Genomic DNA, 17214 nt, shown 5'->3' with positions numbered 1-17214 from the left:
TCTGTTCAAGCTTTAGGGATGTGACACCAGCCCCAGTCACCGAGCTCTGATTGGAATAGAATAGGAATTTCTTTCTTTTTTTTTTTCTTTATTTTTTTTTTTTAAATAATTTTTATTTTCTGTTGACATATAGTTGATTTACAATTATGTCATGTTGTTGTAGGTCTATGGCAATGTGATTCAATTGTATATATTCATGTTATCTGTTATATTTCGGATTCTCTTTTTATGTAGGTTATTATTGAGTGTTGAGTAGAGCTCCCTCTGGTGTACAGTAGGTCATCTTTGCTTATCTGTTTTGTATGTATTAGTGTGTATGTTAATCCTAGCCTCCTTATTTAATCCTCTCACTGGGCTTTTTCCGTTTGGTAACCCTAAGTTTTTCTCCTTGTGTGATTCTGCTTCTGTTTTATAAATTAGTTCATTTGCATCAATTTTTCACTTCTACCTATAAGTGATATCATATGATATTTTTCTTTTTCTGATTTTACTTTGTATGGTCATCTCTATGTTTGTCTATGTTCCTACCAATGGCATTATTTCATTCTTTTTATGGCTGAGCAATAGGATTAAATTCTATGGTTCGCCATGTTAATATGTCTTAGTATATATAGGGTGGCCTAACTCACGTGTGGCTATATTATTGGTATGAAGCGGCACTCATTTTCTGGGAAAGGGGATATTTCGGTTTTGTCTTAGAAAATGTTCATGTTCTGTGGTCAACATTATGATGGAGTTGTGTAGTTTTGTCTTTATCCATCACAATGAGGCTGATGTTGTTGTGAAACTGTTCACACTCGACAGGAAAACATGGAGACCTATCTTTGAGTGTCAGGGCAGCCCCTGGATGCCCCTGCCTGCTTTCCTCTTTCTCACATAGCAGTAATCGTGAAACATCCACTCTTGGCTGGAGGATCTAAGTGATTTTGACACATAGAGACAGGAGCCTCCATTTCCAGCCTAGATGCAGAGCTTCAGATAAGTGACTACATTCCACATCTATCTATTTTTTTTTAAATAAATTTATTTATTTATTTATTTATATTTTATTTTTGGCTGCATTGGGTCTTTGTTGCCATGCACAGGCTTCTCACTGCAGTGGTTTCTCTTGTTGTGGAGCATGGGCTCTAGGCACACAGGTTTCAGTAGTTTTGGTTCGCAGGCCCTAGAGCGCAGGCTCAGTAGTTGTGGTGCACCGTCTTAGTTGCTCCGAGGCATGTGGGACCTTTGCTGAACCAGGGCTCGAACCCGTGTCCCCTGCATTGGAAGGCGGATTCTCAACCACTGCGCCACCAGGGAACGCCCACATCTATCTTATTCTTCTCATTTCCATGGAAACCCTGGGCTACTTTGCAGTACAGGCCACATTTTGACTTTTTCTTTAGACAGCTGTGCTCTGATGTGAACCCATCAAAACACTGCTTCATTTAAATTTCCCCTGAACCCAGATCCTCATACAACTTTCTCCTGTGCTTGTTGATAGGCCCGTGGGCTCCACTTGTTTGCTATCTCCCTCACTGTAATGCTCAAATAAACTTGACTTCTTCAAATTACACGTTTATCCCTGGGGATGTGAGGTTGATTGGGCTAAAAGAAAACTATAGATGGTATACTAGATATAAATGGTATGGAAAAAAAATAAAAGCGGGGGAAAGGATAAGAGGTGCTGGGGAAGGGGCTGTTGCGATTTAAATAGGATGCTTACGAAACACCTCGGTGATAAAGTGACATCTGAGCAAAGATCTGAAAGAAGTGGGGGATTTTTTGAACGGTTGAGTATCTAGGAAAAGAGCAGTAGAGGAAGGGGAAACAGTTAGTGCAAAAGCCCCGGGGAAGAGCTTGCAGAGCGTGTTTCAACCACACTTAGTCAGTGACCCTACGTTGACAACCTCTTTAATTCCGAAACCTACCCCCACTCCATCGTTACTCCCTTATCCTGCTTTTTCATTTTTCCACAGAACGTTTCAATATATCATTCCGTGTTCATTATGTTTGTTTTCTGCTCTGCGCGAGGGAGGGCATCTTCGCCAGTCTGGGTCGCCGATACAGCTCGAGCTCCTAGCAGTGTTGGGCACGCCGCAGGAGCTCGACAGGCCGTACTGTCCGGAGGCCCCGGGCCGGGGAGAGAGAGCAGTCAAGGTAAGGAGGAAGAGACCGGTCTCCTGGGGCCTCGGTGGGGGGAAGCCCCTGCTGAGGACCCGCAAGTAAGGAGCCCCACCTCCTAGCGCCCCGGTCCCCCGGCCGGATGCGCATCCCCGCGCGTGCGCTGGGTGCGGCCCGGGTCAAGGCGCCCGCCTGATTGGCTGCGGCCGGCGCCTAGAAGCGGCGTTGCGCGTGCGCGCTCCTTCCGCGCGGTCTTGTGGCATGGGTTTTGCTTTTCAGCTTCCGCTGTCTCCGCGGCAGCCCCATCTTCCTGTCTAGGGTGTTCGTTCCCGTTGCTCGGAATGTTCCCGGAACTCAATAACCTTCTCAACACCACCCCTGACCAGGCGGAGCAGGTAAGAGATTGCACGGTCGGGAAGCGGGCGCGTCCTGGGAGCGTGGCGGAAGACCGTACGGGAAGCGCACGCGGACCCGTGAGAAATAACGCGACGTCCGGGGACCGCGGAGCGCCTGGGAGTTGTAGTCCAAAGAGGGCCCGCCCGGGGCTGGCCTGGACATTTGGGCTTGTGGGAGGTGGGCATCTGGCGCCTTCTCAAAGGTCGTGCGTGCCCTTGAAAGTCCATAGGAAGCATGTCCGACGTTTGGATTGGCTTAAGTTCACAGACATGTACCGGACGAGCCCTGTGCGTGTTCAGTGTGGTGGGAGTTCCGGCGCCCCAAAAGAGGCTGCCTGAGAGGAGAAGAGAGGAGAGTTCGACTCTCCACCCATCACGTGGGACCAGCTTCTTAACCACCCTGAGCCTCCCTCTGGCTCGGGAGCGCTCGGCAGGTCGCAGTGAATGCTGCTGCTCCTCCTCTTCCTCCTCGTGTTCTCGAATAGTGCTCTTTGAAGCTGCTCTCAGCCAACGTTGGATTGTAGGAGTCCACCTTTGGCACCACAGGCTCGCTACTCTTGTTTTCTTCTCCCTCCTTCTCACACTCTAGGGCATTTCGAAAATTTCCACGCTTTCGCCCAAGGGTTACCTCCCCTAGGAATATACCTGACTTATTTCATAGCTGTTGTCTTTCTGAAGACAATGAAATGGTAAGCTCTTCCAGAAAGACAAGACACCAAGTGTGTAAAGCCTTTTTATGACTCCCTAATGCCTGGCAAATAGTATTCAGTGGATACTTGTGCATCTTAATTGCCCAGCAGTTCTTCTCTGCCCAAGCCTCCAGATGGCGCTGGTTACCTTGCCAGTTACTACTAGCACCTCCAAAGTCCAAGCCCAGGGCCACAGGGAATGGAGGATAGAAGTGGGCGCCAGGAAATGACAGATGGCGCTAGGGTTAACCCTCAAGTTCTGCTAGTGTGATCTTTCATAGTTTATAAGTAAAAAAAATCACAACAGCACAGAGACGACCTTCCCTGCCACTGAGAAGGAGCTAGGGGTGGCTGGAGCAGGGCAGCCAGGCCCTGCAGAGACCATTGTTAGAGGTCTTTCCAGGGCTCTCCACGATCAGAGCTCTGCCTGAAGCAGTTTCCAGGGCCTTTGGGAGGAGGACTTTGATACTGGAAGTCTCTGTCAACAGCTGCTTCTTCACTCTCCCCTATTTAGGGGACAGAATTGGAAGCAGGATTAGAAATAGGGAGGAAGCTGGATCAGATGACTTTTTAGAAGACCCCTTAAAATCTTGGCAGTCAGTGATTTTTGTTGGATTCCATGATGAAAGCTTCCTTTGTTCAGGATTTAATTCCCTCCAAGACTGTTGAGGAAAAGAAGGGATTTTGTTCTTTATTGCCTTGGGAATTATGAGGTTGAGATATGCTTGCCCATAACGAGTGACTTAATACCAATCATTTTAATTATTGATTTTTCCATAATTTTGACTTATTTTCTTCTTTTTGTGGTTAAATACACACACACACACACACACACACACACACACACATGCAGAGTCTCCAGGTGTAGAAATTTAGGGGTGGACACAACCGACTAGATTTTGACACTCAGCTGACCTCTTTCCTGGGAGTCTAATTCATCTTTTTGTGTTCTTCTTAACTTTCAGGGGAAACTGACTCTACTCTGTGATGCCAAGACAGATGGCAGTTTCCTTGTGCACCACTTTCTCTCCTTCTATCTCAAAGGTATGGACTGTAGAAAAAGAAAACCCAAGGCAAAAAAAAAAAAAGCCTGATTCAGGAAGCAATAGGAATCGTATTAACTAGCGAGGGCTTTGGTGTTCGGGCAGCCAGATGTCTGTTTATCAGGTAACTGATTACTGGACCATCTGGTTCCATCTCCTACTCTGCCAGAGAGTGGCATGTGCTCCCTGTATCCAGTCCCGCCTTCCACTTCTCCACATCTCGTGCATAGGCACTGCCTCCCTGAGGTCCTTGTGTGGCCTTCTCATTTAGTTGCTCCTTGGTCCTTGTCTATTTTGAAGTCTCTAGGCACTTGACCCATTAACACTTTGCCCTGGCAGTAGATGCTTCCTAAAGAACACAGGGAAGAAAACAGCATGGCCACTGCAATTCACACACAGAAATTGATTAGAAGAAGAAAACAGCCAAATGAAAAAAAGACTTATTGATTCTCCTTGAGTCCCCACTGAGCCAGGCCAGGAAACACGGTAGACCTTTGGCAATCTTAATTGTAATAATTTACAGCTTTGAAAGTTATCTTCCTTTCCAGATGATGTTATTGTCAGCATATAAAGACCAAGAGAATCTACAGATAAATTATTAGAATTAATTATGTTCATAAGGTAGCTAGAGCTTCTTTGTGCTCCTCTTGTCTCCTCTTGGGTATAAGACTAGTTTAAAAAATCCATTGTATTTCTGTACACCAACAAGCAATTAGAAAAATATAATTTTTTAAAAACCACTATTTATTTTCAGTGGAACAAATTGAGATTCCTAGTAATACCTCTCACAGAGGAAGTACATCTCAGAATCAATGAAATAAGGTATAATTATTAAATACGAAAAAAAGTACATCTTAGACTCAAATTGGGTATGTCAGGTTGCAAGGCCTCGGTTCTCTAGATCTGCCTCATTGCTTTTGTTTCCAGAGGTATGACGTATACGAGACTGATTGTAAGTAGAGACTTTATTAAAAATCAGTTTATTTTATTTTATTTTCCAGCTAATTGTAAAGTCTGCTTTGTGGCACTCATCCAGTCCTTCAGTCACTACAATATCGTGGGACAGAAGCTGGTAAATATTTTAGAACTCCATGATGGGATCCCTGAGTGAGTGTGTGTGCCAGGCATGTGTGAGTATGCTGGGCTTCCCTGTTTGAGTTGTGGAGGCTGGGCTTCCCTGTTTGGGTTGTGGAGAATTTAGCAAGGGAGGGACTAAGGAAATCATGGAATCCTGAACCCCTTCTCTGAAGGGCTAAGGCAGCATCTCTACGTGTTTTGTTAATTTATAAAGTTTGTAGAACCAGATCTGGTGTGTGTTTTTTAAAAATATTTATTTATTTATTTGGTTGCACTGGGTCTTAGTTTCGGCAGGCGGGCTCCTTAGTTGTGGCATGTGAACCCTTAGTTGCGGCAAGCATGTGGGATCTAGTTCCCTGACCAGGGATCGAACCCGGGCCCCCTGCATTGGGAGCACGGGGTTTTATCCACTGCCCCACGAGGCAAGTCCCAGATCTGTTGTTAATTAATCAAACCCTTCTCTGTTGAGTCTGGACCAGTTAAGGTTTTCTCCTTCTCAGTGTGAGCTTTAATCTTGTTCCTAGTGAGTGAGAGATCACAGCTTGGTCTGCTGCCAAGTTGAGTGCCTTCCACTGTGTCTCCCTAAGTCTAGGGCTTAGGACCCAAATGTGGGGAGAGGCAGGCGCTTTTATCATGTGCCCCTTACCTCATCTTGGTTGCGGCATCTCATTAGATGCAGCCAAGCAAGAATAAGATGGCCCAGAGGCTGATGAACCTCCTGGCCTGGCTTGGCCCATTACTTGTGACCTGTGACCTGGTGAATTTACTGGGTTGTTATTGTAGTGTGTTATTTTGTTTGTTTTTTTAAAGTCCTGCTAGGATTTTTTTTTTTAATTTAATTTATTTTTTGGCTGCGTTGGGTTTTTGTTGCTGTGCATGGGCTTTCTCTAGTTGCGGCGAGCAAGTGCTACTCTTCGTTGCAGCGCGCGGGCTTCTCATTGCGGTGGCTTCTTTCTGTTGCAGAGCATGGGCTCTAGGTGCGCGGGTTTCAGTAGTTGTGGCACGCAGGCTCAGTAGTTGTGGTGCACGGGCTTAGTTGCTCTGCGGCACGTGGGATCTTCCCGGACCAGGGCTCTAACCTGTGTCCCCTGCATTGGCAGGCAGATTCTTAACCACTGCACCACCAGGGAAGTCCCTTGTAGTGTGTTTTTGCTGTTTGTTTTGATTAGGTCAGCCTCAGAGAGGGAGAGAACCAGGCCACCCATCAGCAGTGATCTTTGAAGTGTCCGTCATACTATTGGGCCACATCACTGCCTCTTCTCTGATGGGGAGAAAACAATGAGAGAGTGAGAGATGGGTAAGCTCTTTCTCATCCTTTGCAGGGAAGGGAGAAGTTCCTGTGTCAGAGGTCAGATCATGAGCTCAGGTAGCACTGTCATGTCACGAACATGTATTGCATTCCAGGTCTGTGAGGCATGTCTGTGGCCCTAACATCAGTTTTTATAGATGAGAAAGTTGTGTATTCTCATATCCAGTTTGGCTGCTTTTTCTGTTACCTTGGAATCATCAACACGGCAGGAATGACATGCACAGCGCTGGGTGTGCAAAGTACTAGAGCGTGAGCTTCAATCCTCTTGGTGTATTATTGTTCTTACATCAGGCGAATGGTAATGAGTGAGAGCAAAGGTGATGATCTCTCTGCCAGGGTGGCTACAGTTGCTGATGGTGTTACATATAGTGAACTCTGGTGTATGAATGAGTGATTGAGGCCTGGTCTAGGGGCATGATGAGTCTGAGGAGTTCCATGTCACCTGTTTCTGCACAGACAGAACGATGGGTTGCACATTTAGATGGTGTCACCATCTCTGGGTGTTTGTTGAAATGCACATTCTTGGGCCCTGCCCCCAAGGCTTCTGGTTCTGGAGATCTGGAGTGGGGCTCGGGTCTGCATTTTAATCAGGTATCTCAAGAGATTCTTAATTGCGTGTTTCATGAAGACCTATATTTAAGAAGTGCTGGTCTAGAGCAGGGGTTGACCAACCACAGCCTGCACCCCCTGTTTTTTGTAGATAAAGTTTTATTAGAACACAGCCAGCCCCATTTGATCGTAAATGATCTATGGCTGCTCTTGCTCTACGAGGGCAGAGTTGAGTAGTTTCAGCAGAGAATGTCATCCTGCCACCGTCTTTACTGTTATTATTTACTTACTGTATTTTATTTTTGAATATTTGAATTTTATTTATTTTTTATACAGCAGGTTCTTACTAGTTATCTTTTTTTTTTTTTTAGCAGTACACGGGCCTCTCACTGTTGTGGCCTCTCCCATTGTGGAGCACAGGCTCCGGACGCGCAGGCTCAGCGGCCATGGCTCACGGGCCTAGCCGCTCCACGGCATGTGGGATCCTCCTGGATCGGGGCACAAACCCGTGTCCCCTGCATCGGCAGGCGGACTCCCAACCACTGCGCCACCAGGGAAGCCCAAGTTATCTATTTTATACATATTAGTGTATACGTGTCAATTCCAATCTTCCAATTCATCCCACCACCACCACCCCACTTACTGTTTTTAAAATTTTGTAACTACATGCCCTTAAAAAAGAAACTTTATATTACTATTATAAATTAAAAACCAGTACTGGGTAATCATAAAAATAAATATATAAGCAAAAGAAAGTATATTAAAAAAAATGTGACAGGTAAATGTAAATGCACATCTGAAAGCAGAACGGGGATTGTGTGTTGGGAACACCCAGGGGATGCAAGACATGGGCTCCTCCGGAGGGTGGACAGGCACACGTCTGCAGGGTTCAGAACGTGTCTGGAGCCCTCTCGTGAGCTGGAGTCTAGCCTCTCTGATGGGTCCCGTGCAAGGTGCAGGAACTCATTCCCCTCTCCATCGGGTGTAGGGTGTCAGCCTGACCACAGCGCGGGAATGCGGGCAGCTCGTGTTCCTTGAGGGTCTCAAGTCTGCCGTGGACGTCTTCTTTCGGCCTCAGGAGGAGCCACACCCCCTGCAGTTCCTCAGGTCAGTCAGCCCACGACCCAGCCCAGAGCACACCTGGCAGTAGGCCCAGCCCAGGGTTGCTGTGTGATTCCTTCTCCTCAGTGTATGGGAGGGCAGAGCTGGCTTTAGGAGTCAGATACCTCCCTGGTGTCACAGCATTATCGGAAGGTCCTTGGCTCTGACCGTGGGCCAGAGGGTGCGTGGCTGTCCCTGAAGCGATAGAAAGCATTATTTGCTGGACATGTGGCAGAGCAGTGTGCTTTGCTGGTTTTTCCAACCCTGGCTCAGAGCCCTAGCACACACCTCTGTTCTGTTATTGGCTTGATACGGGGTCAGCAAACTACGGGCCATGGTCCAGCTACCTGGTTTGGTAAATAAAGTTTTGTTGGAATAGCCACACTTGTTTGTTCGCGTATTGTCCCTGGCTGTCTGGCACTACAGCAGCAGAGGTGAGAGTTGAGACAGGGACCGTATGACCCACAAGCCTAAAATAGTTACTGTTGGCCCTTTAAGAAAGTTTGTTGCCTGCAGGTTGGTGTTCCTGCTTCTTGTCTTTCATGAGCATCAGTCACAGACGTAGCAGATGCCGCACCTGGCTGCTGTGCTTCCTCCACCCCAGGGAGTCTGTACGGGACCTCTTCCCGCTCTGCCCTCCCTCAGACTCAGCCTTACACAGTGGCCGGGCTCAGTGTGGAGTCAGAAGGCCACGTGTCCTGACTCTGTGTGTGTGGCCTGGGGCACAGCCCTTTGCATCTCTGAACCTGGGTGTCTTTGTCTGAATGCGTGGGCCTGGTTTACACCTGAGCCCAGGTTATAGGGCACTGTTGTCCCTGCTGTCAGTGGGGCTCAGCCCTGGAGTGTGGGGCAGTGGGGCTAGTGCCTGGGACCCGGGCCCCGAGCTATTGCTGGGAGACAACTGCTGTAGTCACTGGGGAGATGGAGGTAGCAGGGCCATGTGTGTCAGAAACAGGTTGGACCTGGTACGCACACGAGCACACCGGTAGCCCTTAGACTGCTGCCCTAACCCCCAGGACACCTGAACCGTTGCTTAACTTTCATACCCAATTGTGACCTCCTGGGAAGGCCTCTCCTGCCCAGTCTCAATGAGTCTTTCAGATGCCTTATGTTCTTGGATTGAGAGGCTGTATGAGCCTCGGGGGCTGTTTATTTCTGTGTCCGCCAGTTTTTAGCACAGTGCTTTGTACCTAGTAGGCCTCAGGGAATATTTGAACTAAAGTAAATGTACTCACGTGTGCACGCGTGCCTTTTCTTTCCAGCCAGATCCTGAGCCCCTTGGTGCCAAGGACTGGAATCCAGTTCCTTCCCTCCCCCAACCCTTTCCTGGGGTGCTGCGCAGTCTCATAAGCACTTGTGGAGCACGTGAACTCTCTGGTAACTTTTGCCCTGTGTCCCAGGGAGGCCAACTCTGGGAACCTGCAGCCGCTGTATGAGTTTGTACAGGAGGCCCTGAAGCCCATGGACAGTGGGGAGGCTGCCTGGAGGTGCCCGGTGCTGCTGGTGGACGACCTCAGTGTGCTGCTAAGCCTGGGCGTGGGGGCAGTGGCGGTGCTGGACTTCATCCACTACTGCAGAGCCACCGTGTGCCGGGAATGGAAGGTAATCACGGGCCTGCTCCCTGTGCTCCTGCCTGTGACCCGTACGGGCCGACAGGCCCAGGCCTCACTTGTGTGCAGTGATCTTTTCTGTTTAATTGCTTGGGGCTTTGGCTTTACCCTGGCAGGCCCAGGAACCTTTCAGTCAACGCACCTTGCTCTCCACTACCTGCCATTGATGAAAAATAAGGCCCTGAAAACTAAAAGGGTGCCCGGCACTGTCTTTAACGGGGCTGGTCATTTGCGGTACTGAGGCTGTCCCCGCTCTGCCACGCGCTGTCATATCGCTCTGAGTGTGTTTTGAAGGTTGGCTGAGATAATGGGTGTAAAACTGCTTTAAAAATTGTGAGGTGAAAAAAAAAAAATTGTGAGGTGAAGGGACCTCCCTGGCAGTCCAGTGGTTAAAACTCTGTGCTTCCACTGCAGGGGCACGGGTTCGATCCCTGGTCGGGGAACTAAGATCCTGCATGCTGCAAGGTGCAGCCAAAAAAACCCCCAAAAAACCAATATGAAAATTGTGAGGTGCAATACAGGGATAGGGTGTAACCTTCATTGTCAAGTGGTGAGGCAAAAATAGAAATTCTGCCATACTAGAGATTTTAACAAAATAGGAACAGCTGTGGTGCCCATCTCCCAGGAACCAGACTTCAAGAGTTAAGTGAGGGGAAACTTGTAGCACTGCAGCTCAGCGTGTGGCCCACAGGGCCAGGCTGGGTGCAGAGCAGTGGGGAGGGGGTAAATGGGTTGGCCAGGGGTGTGTGGATCCAGCAGTGCATGTTGCTCACCTCCTGCGTGTAAGGTCCTGCCTGGAAGCTGGGGTCAGGGAACCTTCTGAGGCCGTCCTGGCTACAGTCACAGGGCCAAGTGCCAGGGTGATGGGGAGAGAAGGGAAGGAGGAGGAAATGTATGGGGCTTGGAGGACACAGTTCACTGGGGCTTGTGGAGAGAGTGAAGCAGTCAGAGTCAGCTGCTGCAGCTCAGCCTGCTCTGTGGCCCACTACCAACCTCTTTTTGTAAAAATACTTCTTTTAGTTGAAAAAGTAAAACTTGGGAATAGTTCAGTAAAGAAAAAAAGAAGATATAAACAGTATAAAGGCTATTTTAGCCAAAAGTAACTGTCTCTTTTCCTCCGTTGTATATCCTTCCAGAGAGTCTATGCAGTCATGAACACGTTTGTATGTACACTTGTTTCCCTGCATTTTTCTTCACATTATTGGTAACCTACCATTCACACGGTTTGGCACTTCTTTCCCTTTACTAACACACAGTATGTTTTGCTCTCCATTGCCCCAAAACAGAACACACAGATCTGCTTTATTCTTTTTAACAGTTGGACACTATTCCTTGCTTGTGGATGAATTGAGCTGGAAATACAGGTTGGATGTGCTGGTGAGACTATCCAGCAGATGATTGCAGTTATGGTCCTGGAGTCCAGGCACGGGTGCTTCCCACAAAGCGGATGCTACAGCTGGGAGGCTGATCTGTGAGAGGGATGCAGGGCAGTGGAGGCTCTGAGAGCCCAGCACACCCTGGTCCTGGCGTCCCTTCCCATCGGTCTCCATCATGGTCTCTGTTGCAGGGAAATGTAGTGGCCCTTGTGCATGACAGTGGAGATGCCGAGGACGAGGAGAATGACATCCTGCTGAATGGCCTTGGTCACCAGAGCCACCTGATACTGCGGGCTGAAGGCCTGGCCACCGGCTTCTGCAAGGACGTGCATGGGCAGGTGCGCAGGGACTGGGGCTCACTGGGAGCTGCTCGCTTCCCGAGTCTAGGCTGCCCGTGGGATAGTGTCTGGCTGTGGGGTGGTCTGGTTGGGGTGTGCCCTCAGGTGGAAGGGAAGCCTCAGAAGCATGTGAATGCAGGTCAGAGTCCGCCCCAGGTGGTGCTTGGCCCCGTGCACCAAGGCAGGTTTTCCATGGTAGTCCATTTGCAGCCAAAGGGGAGCTCCTAAAGAGAAGATGGCTGTCTACAGGGGAAGGCTGTAAACAGCGGAATTCCTCTGCAGGACCACAGCAGGCTTTGTATATTCAGGCCAACACCGTTCCTTTTAAAATAGAGACTTGGGACTTCCCTGGTGGCGCAGTGGTTAAGAATCTGCCTGCCAGTGCAGGGGACATGGGTTTGAGCCCTGGTCCGGGAAGATTCCACAGGCCGCGGAGCAACTAAGCCCTTGTGCCACAACTACTGAGCCTGTGCTCTATAGAGCCCGCGAGCCACAACTACTGAGCCCATGTGCCAGAACCACTGAAGCCTGTGCACCTAGAGCCTGTGCTCCGCAATAAGAGAAGCCACCGCAATGAGAAGCCCGCGCACCGCAACTAGAGTAGCCCTGCTCGCTGCAACTAGAGAAAGCCTGCATGCAACAATGAAGACCCAACACAGCCAAAAAAAATTTTTTTAATAAAAATATAATAAAATAGAGACTTGGGGAGGCCATTCCGCTGGCTGGCGTTGCTGCCCCCACTGCTGCCTCTGCCTGGGATGTTTGGAGTACTTAGGTGGAAGCTGAGTCCTGCCCTGGGAGGGAGGTCAGGTTCTCCCCATGCCCAGGGGCTGCCGTGGTTCTCTGCCTTCTGAAACTTCTCTTTTGGTATCACCCCAAAGCCTTTACCACCTCTTCCAGGTTAACTTCATGTTGACCACTTTTGACCCTTTAAGGGTGGGTGGGCGTTTTGGCCCAGAGTCGTTCAGAGTCGGGTGTCAAAAACAAAGCACAGGCCCAGAGATGCTGTGCTGGTGGTGCGCCCCAGGCATAGCCTGAGGAGAAGCTTCCGCCGGCAGCTTATGGCTCTGAAGCCAGTCAGCCCCCCAGAGCTTTCTAGTCACTAGAGACAAATGTCCAGTCTTCCTGAGCCTCGGAATTGAGTGTACACATTCTGTTGTGTTGATTTTCAAAATTCATCTAGCCAAAAAGTACAAAACCGTGCACATAGAAAAGACCAAAGGGAAATGCACAAAAATATTTTAATGGTTCCTCTCTGGATGGTTTTTTTTCTACCTTTTACTTTTCTTTGTCTCTCATGTTTTCTGTAATGAGCAAATATTACTATTGTAATGGAGGGGAAACATTTATTTTTAGGTGTCTGGTAATAAGCTTTGTTTTGGAAGTCGGTCCCATTACTGCATGGTGCATGACCTCAACTGAAGGTCACCGATGAGGCAGGAAGGGTTCACAATGGAGCAGGTATTTGAGGATGCCTTTCCTCTTTCACTCTTCTCTTTGTCACTTAGCTGAGGATCCTGTGGAGGAGACCATCAGAGCCCACAGCCCAGCGAGATCGGAGCCTCACTTACCAGTACAAGATACAGGACAAGAATGTGTCCTTTTTTGCCAAAGGAATGTCTCCTGCTGTTCTGTGACCTGATTTAGGGGCAGCTGAAGCTACCTTGGACTATTTTTAGTTGTGAAAGGTAAAGCAACTGAGCAGAAATGGATCTTTACACCTTTGTTGTGGACTGGCAGTTCCACTGTGACCCAGGGATGGTGGAATGGTGCTGTGATGGTTTGCCTTTGTTCCCCCGGGCCCTGTTTAGAAAACACATGAAGAAGCTGCAGCCCTGCCTCAGCTGAGATGCTGCATGTTGAACTGGGTGAAATGGGTCCTGGAGCCTTCCTCGTAAACACACTTTAGCCCCAACTGCCCATTTTTGGTTGTGGTGCCTTTCAGAGCCAGGATGGGTGTGGAGGCAGTCCTGGATGGCAGGTGTCCAAAGTGACAACCAGGATATTCGTGGCTGGCACAAAGTGAGTTCCCACCTCATGATTTCCTGTGGATTGTCTCATTTAATTTTCACCTACATCCTGAAAAAGTATTTTCTTCTTCAGTCCAGTCAGGAAATAGGCTTCGAGAGGTTTGGAAGCACGCTCAAAGCTGTAGAGCCTGCTGCCAGTAACGGAGGCCTGACTGAAGTCCACGCTTGCTGACTGACCCTCATGGAAACCAGAGGCAGGCTCCTGCCCAGTTCACAAGTTGGCTCTCCTTGTTTCTGTTGTAGCTGAGCACCTGGCCCATATGCTAAGGAGACCAAGCCATCGCGGGCCCGGCACCCTGGCCTTGGCCACACAAGGCCCCATGTAGGGCACAGGTGTGCATGGCCTTGGTGAGGGGGGGGGAAGGAATGTTCTTGCTGCCAGGTAGGCTAGGACCTTGGGGAAGAGCCAGTGCCTCCCTCACCTGTGAAGACTGAAGGCGGTGAGCTCTTCCCCAGCATCCGGTAGATGCCACTTGCCACACTCAGCCCTTCAGTCAAGGTCACCTCTGAGTATTCTCTTAGAATGGGTACATTTTATTGTATGTACATTATACCACAAAGAATCTGATTTTAAAAATAAATAAAATGGGAAAATAACACTGCTTTGCAGGGACTAAGGAAGTTTCATATCCATTGTTTAATTTTAACTTTTTTAAAACGTTTTTTAGTCTTTGCAAAAGGGAACAATTTATCACCCCGCTCCTCAAGTCATACTAACTATTGTGTTAGTTTTCCCATTGAAACAGTAGCTGCTTTTCTTCTCAAAATACTGCAGACTTGATAGAATATTTTAAAATTGAGTGTAACTTAAAAGAAAGTAGTCATGAAAGAATCCAGTGATTCTTTTATTAATACGTTGGTATTTATACAGCTTCCCATGAGCTGCAGTTCTGAATGGGTAAGGCACCACAAAACATTTTTTGCATGATATGCTATTATATTTCTTCACTTGATTTATAAATGTTTTCATTAAATTTTTAATGTTTAATGGCTACTTGGCATTTTTTGGTGTCATTATATTCTAATTTGCTGAGGTATTCTCTGGGCATGCCGGGTTCTGATTTTTATAATTATAAATTATGCTGTTATGAACTTTACATCTATACCTGTTTGGGGATGGGGGTAAGTATTTGTTTCTTTAGAACATTCATTCATTCAACAAATACTGAGCACCTTCTGAGAGTATGACAGTGACAAAATAGGTCCCTGCCCTTGAAGAGTGGATGTTCTAGTAGAGGAGACAGAGACAGTCAACAGAATTGAGAATTAAGAGACATAGAGTTAGACCATGATAAGTGCTCTAGATAAAGCAGGGAGGAGGCCTGCAATGGGTGAGGAATGATAACATTTTTAGAGCCTACTCCCTGAAGTGGAATTTCTGAATGAAAGCATGGACTGACCCTCCCATGTCATCAAGTTGTTCTTCAGGATGATGGCGCCAGTTAACAGTGCTCTATAAGTTTCTTCCACCAACATTGAGTTAATGACTAGGATATGATTTTCTCTGTTTTCCCATATGTATAGAGTCCATTCCTCACCCTTAATTATTTATCAGTTAAAATCTGGTGTCAACCTTATTTTTTATTCTTTGAAATATTCTGTTTTATTTTATTTATTTAATTTGTTTTTAAATTACTTTTTGGCTGTGTTGGGTCTTCATTGCTGCACGGAGGCTTTCTCTAGTTGCGACGAGCGGGGGCTACTCTTCGCTGCGGTACGTGGGCTTCTCATTGCGGTGGCTTCTCTTTGTTACGGAGCATGGTCTCTAGGTGCGTGGGCTTCAGTAGTTGTGGCATGTGGGCTCAGTAGTTGTGGCTCTCGGGCTCTAGAGCGCAGGCTCAGTAGTTATGGCGCACGGGCTTAGTTGCTCCGTGGCATGTGGGATCTTCCCGGACCAGGGCTTGAACCTGTGTCCCCTGCATTGGCAGGCAGATTCTTAACAACTGTGCCACCAGGGAAGTTCTTCTTTGTAATATTTTGGAAAGTAAGATTTTATCATTGTATTTGTTAGTGTATATTTTTCTACATTCTGGTTTTTAAAAACTAACCTTCAGAAACATTTTTTAAATATTTGGATATATTCAGATATATTCATTAATTCAAGAAATATTTGTAGAACACCTATTTTATATAAGGGGTTATTAAGATAAAGACATCTGCTACACTCTAATGGGCATAGAAAATAGGAACTTAATGTGATGCAGTGGAGAAGGTGATGAGGGCCATAAAAATAATTCAAGTTGGAGGTCCAGTGGTTAAGACTCAGTGCTTTCACTGCAGGGGGTGCAGATTCGATCCCTGGTCAGGGAACTAAGATTCCGCATGGTGTGGCAAAAAAAAAAAAAAATTCGGGGAGGTACTGGTGGTGAGATGAATTGAGATATTGGGATTGACATATATACACCAATATGTATAAAATAGATAACAAATAAGAACCTGCTGTATAAAAAAATAAAATTCAAAAACAATTTCAAGTAATGGGGGGGCTGATAGGTTGATGGTCATAGGAAAGAGGGAAAGAGTGATTATTTCCCCTCACTTTTTTTTTGAATTGAGGGAGCTGAGAGTTGGGGAAGAATTTATGGAGGCTGTACTATTTGAACAGGATCTTGGAATGTTCTATTTTGTCTCTGATGGTATCTTAGTTCTTCAGGATTCAGAAATGTATATTTCTTACTCAGTGGAATGAACGTGCTATTCTCTGTTGTTTTTTTTTTCCAACTTTAAAATAATTTTTAAAATATGCCTAAAATTTTGACTTGTTTAGAATTTGTTACAGTATTATAATTTGTTTCCATGCTGTTAACTAAATAGCCAACAGTATTTACTAAAAAGTAATGTTCTTTTCTCTTTATGTAGTTCTGATTTATTTATGTGTAAAGTTCGTAAAATGAACCCTCTGAAGTTTGTCTTTAGTAGTTATTGAAAGGTTAGTGTATGTCTGTATCAAGAGTCTTCATTAAAAGGATATTGTGCCCACTTATTTATCCAGATGAAATTCACCACCTCTTATCAAGGTCTAAAATATTCTTCAGGACTTTTCTCTCTCATTTTAAAAATTGTGTTATTTAAACAAATAATTCTATTTAAAAAATAATGAGGAAATTAAGGTGGTACCCTCTTATTAAATGCTTTTTGATATTGGAAAAGTATCTGATTTTGTTGATCTTTCCTTGGTGCCTTTGATAGAGCAGTGCAGTTGACTTTTTTAAATTTATAACTTATCATACAGTTTTTCTAAACTACTACTTCTAATAATTTTTTTGAGATTCTTGAATTTTTTCTTTTTTTCCTTTTTGTGGGTATTGTTAACATCTGCAAATAATGATACCAACCTCACTTAATTTTACCTTAAATAACTTGAATCAGCATTTCAAAATTTGTTAAATAAGAGTGGTGTGAAGGTATTTGTTGTCTAATTTTCTGTTTTTAAGGGAATAGAAAGCATTTTATATAGTAATACTTTTTTTTTTTTTTTTTTTGCAGTACGCAGGCCTCTCACTGCCGTGGCCTCTCCTGCTGCGGAGCACAGGCTCCGGACGCGCAGGCTCGGTGGCCATGGCCCACGGGCCCAGCCGCTCCGCAGCATGTGGG

At 46.6% G+C, this 17214-nt stretch overlaps 1 protein-coding gene across 1 annotated transcript; it reads left to right on the top strand.

The window, feature by feature from the left end:
* Positions 1-1988: 1988 nt before the first annotated feature.
* Positions 1989-14614, top strand: ELP6 (elongator acetyltransferase complex subunit 6). Its single transcript, XM_024751496.1, is given in 7 exon segments — positions 1989-2498; positions 4153-4231; positions 5232-5302; positions 8154-8272; positions 9667-9868; positions 11444-11590; positions 13099-14614. Coding segments are annotated over 7 exon segments (1257 nt in total). The 3' UTR covers positions 13228-14614.
* The last annotated feature ends 2600 nt before the right edge of the window (positions 14615-17214 follow it).

The sequence above is a fragment of the Neophocaena asiaeorientalis genome, unplaced genomic scaffold, assembly GCF_003031525.2.
Source record: "Neophocaena asiaeorientalis asiaeorientalis breed wild unplaced genomic scaffold, Neophocaena_asiaeorientalis_V1.1 scaffold221, whole genome shotgun sequence".
NCBI classification, from domain to species: domain Eukaryota; kingdom Metazoa; phylum Chordata; class Mammalia; order Artiodactyla; family Phocoenidae; genus Neophocaena; species Neophocaena asiaeorientalis.
This window is presented reverse-complemented; position numbering and strand designations above follow the sequence as displayed.